Below are 15,243 nucleotides of genomic sequence, written 5' to 3'. Positions count from 1 at the left end.
AACGCTGTGTTGTTTTTGGTTTCATCGTAAATTAGAGAAAAATCACACGATGAATAAACAAGCAGATAACGTTGCAGAAGACAAAAACAACATTCGAGCTTTTTACCTCTGCAATCCGGAGCGGATTCTGTTGGAAAACTCCTTGGATCCCGAATGCAGACGGGCTGCTGCTCGGATCCAAACGCATATATCCGCTTTGCTCTGTCGAGTCTTCGAAACGACCAGGTGAGGGCGCACACACTTACACACTTCGTTCCACAAGTGGCAACAAACACAACGAACAGCTTTAACGTAGTTAAAGTACGTTTAATCACATTTTTTTAAATGACAGAACTGACGTTAAAATTCTCATACGCAATCTGGGCATCTTGTAAAAACAATGTGGTAGTTTGTGCTTGAAGTCATTATAGGAAAGGACTTTGGCATTATGATTGCATATTTATGATTCCTATGACACTTTCATTAAGAGTCTGAGCACATTGGTGTCTGGAGGTTCACCCTGAGGATCACTGGCTCTATGCAGGACTCTGGACCACTATACATCATCTCACTCTCCAAGGCCACTCCTGCTGTAACTGCCTTCATCCACAGCTGTGTAACTAAGACGGTCATCTGACAAAAACATACAACTTTCAAAGCATCCATACAACAAAACGATCAGAATGTGCAAATAAAGGAACAGTACAATTGATATATAATGCTTTTGAGGGCAAATGGAAAGCTATAATCTCCCTCTCTCTCTGGGACTGGATTCCAAATCAGTCGTCCCGGATTGTCAGGTGTTTGTCAGCTTCCGGATCTGCCAATTCCCATCAATTGTTCAGATGAGATGGAGGTCAGACTGGCTAAGGCTGTTCTTCAAATCAGCAGCTATAAATCCAGCGTAGAGACCAATCCTTCCTCTGCTCTCTACTTTGGGGGGCTCAGGTGGGGCTGTCGTCTTCCTGGCTGCAATAACTAGATTGAAAAACAAACTGTATGTCACTGAAACACTAAATAAATAAATAACCAAACAGATTACAGCAGCAGATGATCCGCACAGAGTCTCATAAGTGTTAACAGGAAGTGTGTGTGTTAGGTTTTGAATTGTCCAACCTTCAAATAAGACTTCACCTTATATACATTTTGTACACAAAGACTGTCTGGCAGTAAACCTTGGTGTGAATGTTCCACTTTTAATGAGGAAAAACTTACCAGTGACGTTGAGCCTGCTTTGTCCATAAGCTCCGACATTAACTGTGTGAATCTCACAGAGGTAATCACCAGAGTCTTCAGTCCTGAGCCTGCACAGGTGAATGGTGAGGCGTCCTTCTCTTAAAGCATCTTTGTCACATTGCAGACTGCAGACTGCAAACTGCCGGTGTTGAGACTCTGGGACCTCTTCCCAGTTACGTAGATGAAAAATACACAAATCATGGTTGGCCATTACACAGACGACACTCAGTAAACTGAAGGGAACAGGCGGGAAATTCCAACCCATGGTGATGTTCTGCCTCTCTTCTGCCTCATAGTGAGTCTGTGTCACCTTCACTACAAATGTTCCTGTCAGAGAAGAAAGAGACAAGGTGAGGACCAGAGTTTGATCCTGCAGACTTCACTTAGAGCGGGGGTGTTAAACATACGGCCCACGGGCCAAAACCGGGCCGCCATAGGGTCCAATCTGGCCCGCGGTATGACTTTGCAAAGTGTGAAAATTATAAGACATTAACGGCAAATTTAAGCTAAAGAGTGTAGTGGAGCAATTTCACATTTGTTTTTGAAGTCCAAGAATAGATCCTCTGCATATTACATTACATTACATTACGATCATTTGGCAGACGCTTTTATCCAAAGCGACTTACATTACATTACCACCCTTCGCAGAGGGGGGAGCAATTGAGGGTTCGGTGCCTTGCTCAAGGGCACCTAGGCAGTGACTCGAACCGGCAACCCTCCGGTTCCTAAGCTGAAACTCTACCCTCTCGACTACTGCCTACTTTAGTAAATGATTCATCCGTGTAATCTCCATCTGTGGACGGCTTTCCGCACTTTTGGATTATATTTGCTCTCCGCTGCTCTCCTGTATTGTTGGCAGTGAAAGCAAATGTATCCATCCTAGAATTAAACTCTCTGTGTTCCTAGTGAGTGAGTTCAGGTCACATTTCTACACATATGTGGAAATGTATGTTCATTTAAAATAATGTATAGATCTTGACCTCGTTTTATATATATAGCGTATTGTCATTATTGTTTTTTGTTGAAATAAGCACTTGTTTTTCTTAAGAAATTTCAGGTTGTTCATAATTTTGTAAAAAGATAGTTCATTAAATGTAAACATTTTCAATATGTACTTGTACGTCTTTGCACTAAAACAAGGGGAAAACTTGGAGTTGTCCATTTACATTCAATTCCCATTCCCACTTGAGTTTAAATTGTGCTGAATGTGGCCCCTGGACTAGAAAAGAGTTTGACAGCCCTGACTTAGAGTCTCTCTGTTTCAGCCTGGTGAGGTTCCATGTCCTATTTGAAAACGTAACTCTAACATACAAGGTCTTAAATCTGCCCGTATTACAAATGAGAGACTAGAATATGCAGTTAGTCACTGAGAATGTTTATAATATATCTTGTAAAAGCTCACCAAAGGTGTAGGCGATCAGGATGATGAGCAGCAGGATGTAGATCATCTTCCTCTCCCTGTGAGAGGGGACACAGTGAGTGAAGTCAGAGCCATAGCCTAATAAAAGTTTCTTTACATCCAAAAGTGGACTTCAGTGGTGTAACAGTTACACGGCCTTCAATGTTCTCCACATGACGGCGCGCACACCGGCCGGCCGGCGCGCACAAAGGCACGTCAAGTCAAGTCAGTTGATTAGCATAGCCAAGTATCACATACAATGTCTCAAAGGGCTTTCTGTATTGTAACTTCAGTGAGGTGTGTTTGACTGTATTTATAAAGGCCGTTCGTTTGTAATTGGGTGACATCTAGTGGAGAGAAGTACACATACGTTGCAATGCAATAAATGTGAAACGATTATTATTTTTTTTATCTATTTATACAAACAATGAAATTGAATATGGAAACCGAGTTTTCCAGGCAGTTGCTTGTAGTTTCAATGTGATTATTGTTTAGCTTGTCACTTTCGATGTAGGGTCATATTATGTCATATTATGAGAATTAAGTTGTTGTATTGTCAAGGAAAATATTGAAAATGTTAAGGAAATGTGTGCGCTCTGGCCAGGTTATACCAGTTATACGTATTAACAATGATATAGTAGTGGTATGTAGTTTTTGGAGTATTAATACGTTAAATACATTGCGCTGGTACTGACGTTTCCTTTGAATTCTTTGTATGTTACATTTAGACTCTTTTCTAGAAAATTCCGATTGGGTGATGGTGTTGAAGGCAGTGCTGCAGTCAACAAACAGGATCCTGGCGTAGGATCCTGGCGTAGGATCCTGGCGTAGGTTCCTGCAGAGTCCAGGTGCTGGAGGATGAAGTGAAGGGCCATGTTGAGAGCGTCGTCTACAGACCTGTTGGCTCTGCAGGGGGTCCAGGAGGGGGTCGGTGAGGGATTTCAGGTGGGGGAGCACCAGGCCCTCAAAGGACTTCATGACTACAGAGGTCAGAGCAACAGGTGTGTAGTCGTTAAGTCCTGTGGAGACAGCTGATCAGCGCAGTGCTTCAGCGTGGAGGGTGAGACAGAGTCCGGACCGGCAGCTTTGCAGGGGTTCTGACTCCTGAACAGCCTATCAACGTCCTTTTCTTGAAGTGAGAGGGTCGTTGATGAGGTGGGGGAGGAGGGAGCCTCTGTGAGGGCCATATGTGTGGAGGGGGGGCTGTTCTCACTCTAGGAGAGCAGTGCTGTAGGATCACTGTCACATCCTTGCACCAGCCACTGTTGGTGTAAAAACAGATACCTCCACCTTTCACTTTGCCGGAAAGTACATTACCCCAGCTGGTTCCCTTCACTTAGCCTTCTGCTCTGAGCCCTCTCTGTGAACATAGGTTTCTTTCTCTATAGCATCATAGTTTACACATAGTCAATTCCCAATGAGCAAGCAAAGTTAAATGGAAATGAATATGATCATACTCATCATCAACAAGCGGGTTTTTTCCTAACTGCTAGCTGACCAGGACAACGCCATGCATGCCAGCCTAGTGGTGAGTGAGCTAATCGCGTAAAGTCCTGAACTGAACTGACAGCAGGTGGCTGTGTGATTTGGCTTTCATGGTGGACATTACCAAGTACCTCACAGAGCTGAATGTCAAGCTCCAAAGCCCTAAACAGCTTCTCAGCTCTCTTTTCAGAAATGTGAAATCATTTTAAGCCAAGCTAAAGCTGTGGCAACAGGAATCACTCTGCACTTTCCTACTCTGCAAGAACAAAAGCCAGCTGTGACATCTGAATATGCTGATGAATGTGCAAAACTCCTTCAGGCCTTTGGAGAGAGGTTCAAGGACTTGAAAAGCAAAAACAATGAAGTGAACATATTTGCAACCTCGTTGAATGTGGAACCAGCTGATGTATCAGACAACCTGCAGCTTGAAATTATTGAGCTGCAAAGCAATGATGAGCTCAAAGGTAGAGACAACAATCTCTCTTTGCTTGATTTCTACAAACTGTATCTATATGTGGAGGATTTTCCTTTTCTGAGGAGACATGCTATGAAGTTTGCATCACTGCTTGTGACAACAAACCACTGTGAACAGTTCTTCAAAACTGACTCTTGCAAAGACTCGGCTCCTCTCAAGTCTGACTGACCCAAACCTGGACAACCAGCTGTGAGTAGCATCGTCATCACTGCCACCTGACATCAGAGCCTCACCACCTGACATCAGAGCCTCACCAAGGAGAAACAGCTCCAGCCATCGCATTATGTCAGTCTGATATAATAATGGTTATAATAATAAGTTAATATTTTTCTTATATATCAACATTCATCATATCAAATGCTGCTAAAACAACTTAACATCAGTGACAATGGAGGAAATAAGATGTACTATCTGATAAATGTTGTCTATGTTAGTTTTATGTTGCATTTTGCTACTTGAACATGACTTCCAACTTATTTCCACTGAATTGTCTCTGCTTTGTCGTTTATAATTTGCCACTTCTATTTTACTGTTAATACATGTTTCCTGTGACATTCCACTGCCTGTTGGAAGATGAGCTTTCCTCATAGGGAAACATAAGTGAAATGAACATACAAAGTAAACATTTTTCATTGTTCTTATGCATGGGGATGTTGGAGCACAAAACACACCTGATTATTGCTTGAAGTAATGGCCATTGGCTGTCCCACCATGCTTGCTTTTTGGAGTTTTAGTTTATTTCCTACCATCAAAATCAATGAAGAATCGAAACACACTGCTTTGTCTGCCTGTTAATCAGACTCAACGTTTAAAACAAACTCCTATGTCATGAGCACTATTCAGTAGGAAAACATGTTTATGCAACAACCTTTAAATTCCTCCAACTTAACCCCTAACATTACATTCAAAAGCTAAAAACACATCAGTTATGTACAACCAATGACCTAAGAGCACAAAACACAACATGACTCAACCCTACCACATCCTGTATTGTGTTCCATGTTTTATTTCATCATTGTTACTTGTAAAATATATGTATATATAATATACATAATTGCAACACCATACAAATGAATACATCACATTCTAAATTGACTGAAGATAGATCGACATGTCCAATCAAAATAGTATTCTTGTTTAAAAGACTGTAAAGGATCAGTTCACCCAAATCACCACCCAACACAATAGAAGAAATTTCAATTCTCATTTCAAAATGTACAAGATTTGGAAAGACAAGCGTCTTTGCAAAGACAATGTCCACAGGCCTTACAGTGGACAGTCTTACCATTTTCTGCCTTTCCAATAATTTGGCAGAAACTATTTTTCAATCAAAACTGTCCACTGGGAGGTCTGTGTTGTTTTAACCCTACAGGCTGCATTACAAATATGAACTTCTACAGATACATCAGTAGGTTTAGACTTTTTATGGAAGTAAAAAAAGTAGGTAAAAAACATAATTACTAATGAATAATAATTACGACCTCTTCATGACCTCTATGGTTGTCAGGCGTGGCTTTTTTAGTTGATCTTCCTGATCATCTTAACACACTGAACAAGAGCCTACAAGGCAAAGACCAGCTTGGACCGCAACTTTATGTGCACATGAAAGCATTCTGTGTGAGACACAACTACGCAACTTCAATGTCGCACACTTCCCCGCACAGCCCGGAATCAAATGTGCTTTTCCAAAGGCCAAACTTTCTGCTAAAACGGGTAAATATGCGTCTGTGATCACATCTCTCATGGCAGAAGTCAGTCAGCGATTCCAAGATTTTTGAGAAAGAAATCACGCTGTTGCGCTCTGCGAAGGGTTTCTTTCTCACCCTTACACCCTCGTAATGTAATGTAATGTAACTTATAGAATGTAATGTAACTTATAGAAATGCAGTGTGACAATTCTCTCCCTACCCAACTTCTACCGAGCTTGGAAAATAACAAGTTTCCTCTGTTGAGACACCACGCAAAAAGAATGATGAGATGTTCGGCTGAACATACATGTGCGCCACCCTTTTCTCTGTTAACTCAACAAGAGTAGATTTACAACTGAAAGGACCGACAGCCAACTCAGTGACGTCATTCGCACCACAACCACCAAACTTACTCCTGACCTGCCAGCCATCCTTCAGTCCAAAGCGTGGCGTCACTGCTCCCACTGAGTTGGATGCTGGAAATTCTCCCATCCCCTTCCCCCTTATTTTCCCCCTTCCTTTTCAGAATCAGAATCAGAATCAGAATTCCTTGATTTGTCCCACAGCGGGGAAATTTACAGTGTTACAGCAGCGAGGGGGATAGTGCAGACAAAGAGAGAATGTATAAAGTGCACAAGTGCAGTGTTATTGCACAACAATGTTTTTAACAGTCCAGCTGGGAGTGGAGAGGGCTGTCGGTGACTGCGGTGTTGTAGAGCCTGACCGCCGCAGGAAGAAAGGACCTGCGGTATCTCTCTGTGTGACAGCGTGGGTGAATCAGCCTGTCACTGAACGAGCTGCCCAGAGCTGACAAGATGTGCTGGAGGGGGTGGGACAGGTTGTCCAACAGTGATGACAGCTTAGTAGTCATTCTCCTGTCTGCCACCACCTCCACAGTGTCCAGAGGGCAGCCCAACACAGAGCTGGCCTTCCTCACCAGTCTATCCAGTCTCTTCCTGTCAGCGGTCGAGATGCTACAGCCCCAGCTGACCACTCCATAGAAAATGGCTGATGCCACTACAGAGTCAAAGAAGGTCTTCAGAAGTGCCCCCTGCACTCCAAAAGACCTACGTCTCTTAAGTAGATACAGTCTGCTCTGTCCTTTCTTATAAAGTGCACCAGCAGTATCTGACCAGTCCAGTTTATTGTTCAGGTGAACACCCAGCTATTTATAAGATCTCACGATCTCAATGTCCTTTCCCTGGATGTTCACTGGTGTGGGGGGAGAGTGTTTGTGCTTGCTGAAATCCACCACCAGCTCCTTTTTTTTTTTTTTTTATAGAGGGCTGTGAAGGGGGATCACCATCCTGACTAAGGAGCAATCTGAGGCTGCTGTTATGAGAATGTGCTGCCAATCAATTTCGTAACAAAATAAATGGAAAGGTGGAACGCTGTGATGGAGGCTGTTTTTTCTTTAAGCATATCAATTCTCAGACATAATTTACCTACATTTGATTGATTTTGCTAAATTCATTACACCAGAGGTGAGGCAATATACTGTGCCTCTATGGAGTGGCCCAGTCCTTCATATATATTTCTGTATGTGGCCCTCGGTGAAAAACGTTTGGACACCCCTGGCCTAAACAATGATTCTGGGACTGACAACACGGCCCAGCCCAGGGGGGTGTACAAGAGGGTAAAGAAAGGCTGAGGATTGAGGTTGAAAATCAAAGGCGGCATGAACGGGCTCTGTGAATGATGTTTTGATGGTGTGAATGTGGATCGGCGGGTCAGAGGAAACCCTGTAGAAGGACAGCGTGCCAGCAGGTTGGTCCAGATAGACTCCCAACCGCCTGGAACGAGGGGTGAGAGAAAACAGGTCGACCTTGTTTTTGCCATTCCAAATGTAATTGCCCTCATTGGAACAAATCAAACTCCAGGACCTGTCGTTGTCATGAAGCCTGCGATCATCCACCAACGCCCCCCCACCGCTCTTGTATGTTACCCCAATGGCTAAAGGTTTGAAGAACTCAACCTCCCAGTAACAGCGCCCAGCTAGTCTCTCCTCCAGCAAAAAAAGTATTGAGTTGAATCTCCCAGACGAGTGTGGCTGCTCCTCTTCCACCCAGGTCACCTTTCTATTCTCTTCTGACAGAGACAGGTTTTTGTGCAACATCTTGGAGCCGAAAGTGAAATCGCGGAAATCTGCGGGAAAGACAAACACATTATTCCATCAACTATTAAAATATCCATATCATCGTTAACAGCAAATAAATAATAATCATAATTTTCAGTGTCAACATCTTAACAAGATTTCAGATTATTGTTTTAGCCAGAATCATCCTTCTATCATCTTTACAGACATACATACATTTCTTGAGGCCTGGCATCATCCGGACAGTTCCACCATGTTCAACACTGAGGAGAGAAACATCAGAGTTGAAAAGCTTTGAGACAAATACTGGAGTTATATAACTAATTAATATGACTCAACCTGTTGGTTCAACAGTTTCAGAATAGGTTAGTTAGAGTTTGGTCAAACAAGCAACCTTGTTCTGATGTCAGTTAAATGTAAAATGTCTTATTTGTGGCAGTTTAAGGTTTAGCGGCACACTCCTGTCTGGGTTTGTTGCTGTAATCAGCTAATAATGTGATAATTACTTGAGCTCCTTGAGGTGGTAGAGTGGATCTTCCCTCATCTCAGTGAGCTTCTTCACTCCCGAGGCTCCTGGGTGATTGTAACTCAGGTCCAGCTCCCTCAGGTGGTTGGGATTGGACTTCAAAGCAGAGGCCAAATCAGCACAGCCGAGCTCTGTGATCAGACAACCTGACAACCTGTGTGAACGCAGTGATTTGAAGATGAGGTTAGGATGTTTGCGTTTGGGATCAACAAAGTCTGTCTGTCTGTCTGTCTATCTAAACTTTGTAGATTAATGCTACTACTTTTCTGGCAATCTGTTGAGTAGGGTGGCTGTGAACTCTATCAGAGCCGCAGTTGTGACAAGCAACTATCCTGTACATATTCCCACGTTGGCCTCATGCAGCCATTCTGTACAACTCAGACAGGCTTGGGTACCTCTGTGGAAAAAACATTTGTGTAATCTGAACTGTCTGTCATTGTGTGGATGGGGAGCGAAACAAATACCTCAGAGTCTCCAGTCTGCAGGATGGACTTTCTAGTCCTGCACAGAGCAGCTTCACTCCTGAGTCCTTCAGGTCCGTGTTACTCAGGTCCACCTCTCTCAGGGGCGAGTGTGGGAACTTCAGGGCAAAGGCCAGGTACTCAACCGACTCTGGAGTCAGTTTACAGTCTGCTAGCCTATCATGGATAATGGTGTTATAATAGTAAAAACAGTCAAGAAAGATCACAGCAATGCTGAATTCCTGAGGAGAGTGGAGATCTTTAGTTTTACATATTTGGGTGACAATATGCTAAATATCATAATGAAAATAAACTCACAAGGCCTTTCTGCTGCACCTCACAGCTGGTATGAGTCTCATTCTGCCTGCCTCTGATGTCTTGTAACTTTTGAGGTCGAACTCGTCGAGATCTTTCTCTGACACCTGCAGCATGTAGGCCAAAGCTGAGCATTGCATTGGTGTCAGCTCTGTTCCAGAGTGCTCCGTGGATTTCAGATGTTCCTGAATCTCATCTTTGACTGTGTGGTCTCTCATCTCAACCATGGCCTGGAAGAGGTTGATGCACCTGTCTGGTGAGACACCCTTTCTTCGTATTACTTTGAGGTAAGTCAGCATGTTCGTCCTGGTTTCTTGGCCTGGATCTGGTGAGGTTAAAAGGCCCTTTAGGACTCTACGGTTGGATTCATCCGTGAGGCCAAGAAGGAAACGCAGGAAGAAGTCCAGGTGACCATCCTTGTTCTCCAACACTTTGTCCACAGTCATCTTAAGAAGGTCAAGTTCAGTATGTTCTTTCTGAAATGGTTGCTTCAGACCGAGGAAGCTTCGGAGTTCCATTGCGTTCTTGTTTGTGCAGCAATCATAGACATACAGAGCTCCAAAGAACTCCTGGATGGTCAAGTGCACAAAGCACAAAACCTTCTTCTGGGAAAATATTTCTTCTTCCCTAAGAATTGCGGTGCAAAACCCTGAGTAGACAGATGCCTCTCTGATGTCAACACCACATTCTTCCAGGTCCTCCTCATAGAAAATGAGATTGTTCTTCTGGAGCTGAACGAATGCAAGTTTCCCAAGTTTTAGAAGAAATCCTCTTTGTGTCTTCAATGGCTTCTCTTCATTTTCCTTTTTGCCATACTTCCTATATCTGCGTTTTGTCTGGGCAAACAGGAAGTGTGCCAACATTTCCGTCAGTGTTCTAGAAATTTCAGCTTTCTCATCTCCTCCAAATGTTTCCTTAAATAATAGGGCAGACATCCAGCAGAAGATTGGGATCTGGCACATGATGTTGAGACTCTGTGAGGACCGAATGTGCTTAATGATTCTGTCAGCAAGGCTCGGATCATGACAAAACCTCTTTTTGAAATATTCCTCCTTCTGTGGGTCGGTGTACCCTCTTATCTCTGTCGCCATGTCTACCAACTGAGCAGGGATCTGACTGGCTGCTGCAGATCGGGAAGTTATCCAGAGGAGAGCATCTGGAAGCAGGCAACCCTGGATGAGGCTGGTAAGGAGATCACCCACAGATGCAAGGTCAGTGACAGACGTTATTCTCTTGTTGTTCAGGAAGTCCAGCTGATCTCTGCTTTCATCCAGGCCATCCAGGATCACTATCACCCTGGCTCTGCTGTAATCCTCCTGTGTCAAACCTCCAATTCCAGGGTGAAAGTCAGTCAGGAGCTCGTGCAAGCTCTTCATACCTGAACTCAAATTCAGCTCTCGGAAAGCGAGACAGAACACTAAGTCTGTGTCCTGGTTTGCTTCTCCCTCAGCCCAGTCAAGAATGAATTTCTGCACTGAGAAAGATTTTCCAATACCTGCAATCCCCTTCGTCAATACAATTCTCGGGGGTTTCACTTGACTTGCCAAAGGTTTGAAGATATCACAAAGGCTCACTGTATTTTCACACGGTTGTTGCTTTCTCTGCACGGTGTGGCTGATTTCGTGTTCTTCAAACTGCCACTGAAGCCCTCCAGTTGTGATGTGGAGAGATGTGTAAATGCTTTTCAGGGCTGTTGTTCTTTTGTCTTCATCACCTTCAGACAACAAAGTCAATTTCTTCTTCATTGTTTCCCTCAGTGTTGTTGTTGCTTTCCAAACAGGCTTGTCCCCTGGAACAGTCAAACAAGTATTTTTGCAATGTACGTTCTGTGTTCTTGTTCTCTCAGCACCGACATTATACTCTGGTTGACGGTAAAAACAGTGACATCCAGTGGTCATAATATTAAATACTTTTATTTTACAAGGAACTAAGACATACAGTATATCCTGCTACAGGAGGTAAAGACTGACCCAGCCACAAAGTTACAATGGTTGCTTTTACTACAGAAGTCAATTTACTTCAATTATTTTATTATGTTGTTAACTGTTCCTAACAGAAACTTGTAAGCATTTTGTTACTCTTAAATGGGTTAGTACTGTGTGTGATGATATGATACGAAAGGGATCAAACTTGCTGTCATATCAATAAGCAATAATTACTTGACAAGAAAAAAGGTTATTAACGTATTCCCACATTCTCGTCGTTTTTTTTGTACTTTAGTAATGGTTAATAAACAGGATGCAGGTGACTTACCGTCGTCTGTACCAGCATTGGTGTCTGGAATGGTTATGGACGGCTCTCCAGACATTTGGCTTCTGGGAGAACAACACCACAATTTTGTTACATTGCAGTCATAAATGCATTCACCAGTTTCATTATAACGATGATGAGATGGTTGACTTACAGAGCAGAATAAATATAATCTAAAAAGCAAGAACAACAAAGAAATTCTTCGAGAAAATGGTCATTGGGTCTCTTAAATATTAAATACATAAATAAAGGTGATATCTTTTGATCCCGAGGGGAAGTCAAAATAATTATATTGCTTCCGCTTGAAATGAAGTAATTCTTGTATCTTTAGTCCTGCTGATTTAGAGACATTATGTGTTTGTGTAGAAGGACTTAAAGAGCTTTGAGAGGTGAGATGTTTCACTTACTTCTGAAATAGTGCACCTTCAATCATGGACATATCACTCTTCAAAGAGATGAAACTGGGTGCTGTTGATCGAGTTGATTTATGCCTTTTACATGTCAGACCTGTCAACTCCTTTTCTGGTTCTGCCTGTGCTGAGGAGCTGCAATTAGATTCGACCAAAACAAAAATGCACATTTTTTTAAGACAAATATATGTTTACGAGATACAAATTACTGCAAATATATAATATAATAAAAAATAATAAAGTCAAAGTACAAACAGTGTACAACTACAACAGTTATTTATTTATATAGATTTCATTGAATAACTAAAATGCACCCAGCAACTTCACAATCATCCTGCCTATATGCTTTATTTGTTTACATATGTCAAAACAAGCTGACTCTCACCTGACTGACAGCTCGCTCTGTGTGCCGCTCATGTCAGCCTCAGAGGGCGTGTCAGGCTCAGAGAGCGTGTCAGCCTCAGAGGGCGTGTCAGCCTCAGAGGGCGTGTCAGCCTCAGAGGGCGTGTCAGCCTCAGAGGGCCTGTCAGTCCTAGCTCGCTTCATTCCAGTCCGGCTCACGTTGTCAAGGCTCAAGGCTGCAGCGCACAAAACACACAAAGAAAAACTCTTCATCCAAATTTGTCTCTCATGTTCTGGCAGGTTTACAGTCTATCTGTTAACCTAGATGATTGATAAATTCTGCGCCTGCCCACCGCAAGCAAATATCTGCAGTCAACTCTTGGCCAGATTTTATCTTGATTAAACTACGAAAGAACTGAAAGACGCATTTACAAACTTGCTGATCTGAACGTCTCAACTACCATAGCACGATAGACATTCAGACGGCATTCACAGCTCGCAGCTTCCCCGCACCGCTCCAAATAGACGCCGCCGGCCGGACGAGCTCGGTCGGCGTGTCTGCTCTGCCAAGCTGGGAATTTTAGCGATGTTGTGGGTCTGTAAAGCCCTTTGAGACATTGTATGTGATAGTGGGCTATGTAAATCAACTGACTTGACTTCGTGTAGCGACTTTTAGAAAAGCCAAATGGCTACTTTCCTTACTGAGGAATTGGTAACACTTACCTGCTGGCTGGGTCTTTATTCAGTCAATAAGCGAGTCAACAGTGTGCTGTATCCCCGGTCAGGCTCAGAGGAGGAGGGCGCGAGCTGTCCCAGTGTCTCTGTAAAACGGGTTGTGTCTGAGGGGCGTGTCAGTGATATGTCATGCGAAGCAGGACAGCTGAATGCCACAGCAGGACAGCTGAATGCCACAGCATCTTCCTTTTGCTGTGTCGCTTTTCCTTTCCTTTTCGCCGCTACTCTCATTGGCTCAGCTCTGCTCACGGCAGCACTGTGTGGCGTTTATGTGCACTTAGTTTGCTTGGATTACAGTACGTTACACTACGATCATTTTGGCAGACGCTTTTATCCAAAGCGACCCACATTACATTACCACCCTTCGCAGAGAGGGGAGCAATTGAGGGTTCGACACCTTGCTCTGGGGCACCTCGGCAGGGGCTCGAACCGGCGACCCTTCGGTTCCCAAGCGGAAGCACTACCCACTGAGCCACTGCCTCCCAATGATGCAAAGATGTGAAGATGAAGGAAGGAAGGATCTCCGCTGACACTGTCTTTGCTTGTATAATGGGGTTTTATTATACAAAGTACAGCATCATAACAAGCACCATGGAACGCTTGTGAGAGACTCTGCAGCCAGAATGAGTCGCTCCCGAACTCTGACTTTCAGACGTATTTATACAGTTGATTGTCACTCAAGAAAAGACCCGTTCAGTGGATATTGACAAACCACCTGGGACCCCTGTAAACACTCCGTGACCATCCTGAGGGTAATAGTTCACTTTATAACGGCCATAAACTGTCATCTGTATGTCAGCTGTTTAAGCCCAAGGCTTAAACTGTTCTGTGCAATTTACATTCCTTGTCCAGTTTAGACTAGCTTGAGGTCCACTTTCCCTTTGTCCATTGTCAGCTGTAAGGCCTTCCCTAGTAGAATGAATATATGTTCTTATTGAGATGCTAGATCCCAGTAAAATACACCACACTAGCTGATACTTTAACGTAGGTTTCTGCAGCGATCGTTTGAGTTTCTGCGGCGCCGAATTGTGTAAAAACCTTTACATTTGCCGTTTAAAAAAAACAAAAAAGGGCAAAACCGTCTGTCCCGTCCCCCCTCAGTTAGTGAGTGAGACAGCAGACAGTGGTGAGGAGGAGAGTGCGTCGGAAAAACACGTAAATTTACACCCGTAAACGAAGCAGCATCTGGCTGTAGTTTAAAAATATAGGAAATAGCAGAGCAGAGAGCCTTCACTGTAAAATGAAAATAACAGTAAGAGCAGGATCCACCACAAACCTGCACAGACACATCAGAACTATCCATCCCACAGTGCAGTTGGAGGATAGAGGGCAAGCTGGCTTACGTCTACTAACCCTGGTGTGTCTGGTCCCAAACCAACAACAACTGCTGCAGCATCCACTAGTAGTGCAAGTATAACCCCTCCTACTGCAACTCAGAGCAAATAGAAGTCAGTTTATAACAAAGCAGATGACCCCAGCCAAACAGCATAGTGTTGATGAGGAGTTGGCCAAAATGGTTGCCACTGATTTTCAGCCCTTTTCCATTGCGGAGGACAAAGGTTTTAAAGTTTAAAGTTTTGTTAAAGCCTTAAATCCCACTTACACTCCACCCAGTAGAAAAACACTGTCCCAAAACTATATGTCATAGAACGTGCATTTTGGGAAAAAAAGCTCCATCAGTTTTCCTGACAACTGACTGCTGGGCCTCCAGAACCCCCGGCTCTTTCATGTCTGTCACTTGCCACTTTATTGAAAATTACAAGATGACATGTTGCCTGCTGGACTGTTTTGAGTTCATCTACAGACACACTGCAGAAAACTTGGCAGAGGAGCTATGAGGAGTACAG

The 15,243-nt window shown here is 43.5% G+C and overlaps 1 protein-coding gene across 2 annotated transcripts; it reads right to left on the bottom strand.

The window, feature by feature from the left end:
• Positions 1–6,881: 6,881 nt before the first annotated feature.
• On the bottom strand, positions 6,882–12,734 carry LOC143010670 (NLR family CARD domain-containing protein 3-like). Of its 2 annotated transcripts, none has more exons than XM_076163143.1 (8): positions 12,705–12,734; positions 12,317–12,454; positions 11,913–11,974; positions 9,663–11,448; positions 9,348–9,521; positions 8,864–9,037; positions 8,574–8,620; positions 6,882–8,407 (listed from the first exon to the last, which is right to left on the bottom strand). In XM_076163143.1, the coding sequence occupies exons 2-8, from the start codon at positions 12,346–12,348 to the stop codon at positions 7,842–7,844; spliced, it is 2,841 nt and encodes a 946-aa protein (XP_076019258.1). In that variant the 5' UTR covers positions 12,349–12,454; positions 12,705–12,734; the 3' UTR covers positions 6,882–7,841. The 2 variants fall into 2 exon arrangements, with proteins under 2 accessions (XP_076019258.1, XP_076019259.1); XM_076163144.1 differs by having other exon boundaries at positions 11,913–11,971.
• Positions 12,735–15,243: the final 2,509 nt, after the last annotated feature.

The sequence above is a fragment of the Genypterus blacodes genome, unplaced genomic scaffold (assembly GCF_046128005.1).
Source record: "Genypterus blacodes isolate CSIRO-AG114 ecotype Tasmania unplaced genomic scaffold, CSIRO-AGI_Gbla_v1 ptg000129l_1, whole genome shotgun sequence".
Classification (NCBI taxonomy): domain Eukaryota; kingdom Metazoa; phylum Chordata; class Actinopteri; order Ophidiiformes; family Ophidiidae; genus Genypterus; species Genypterus blacodes.
This window is presented reverse-complemented; position numbering and strand designations above follow the sequence as displayed.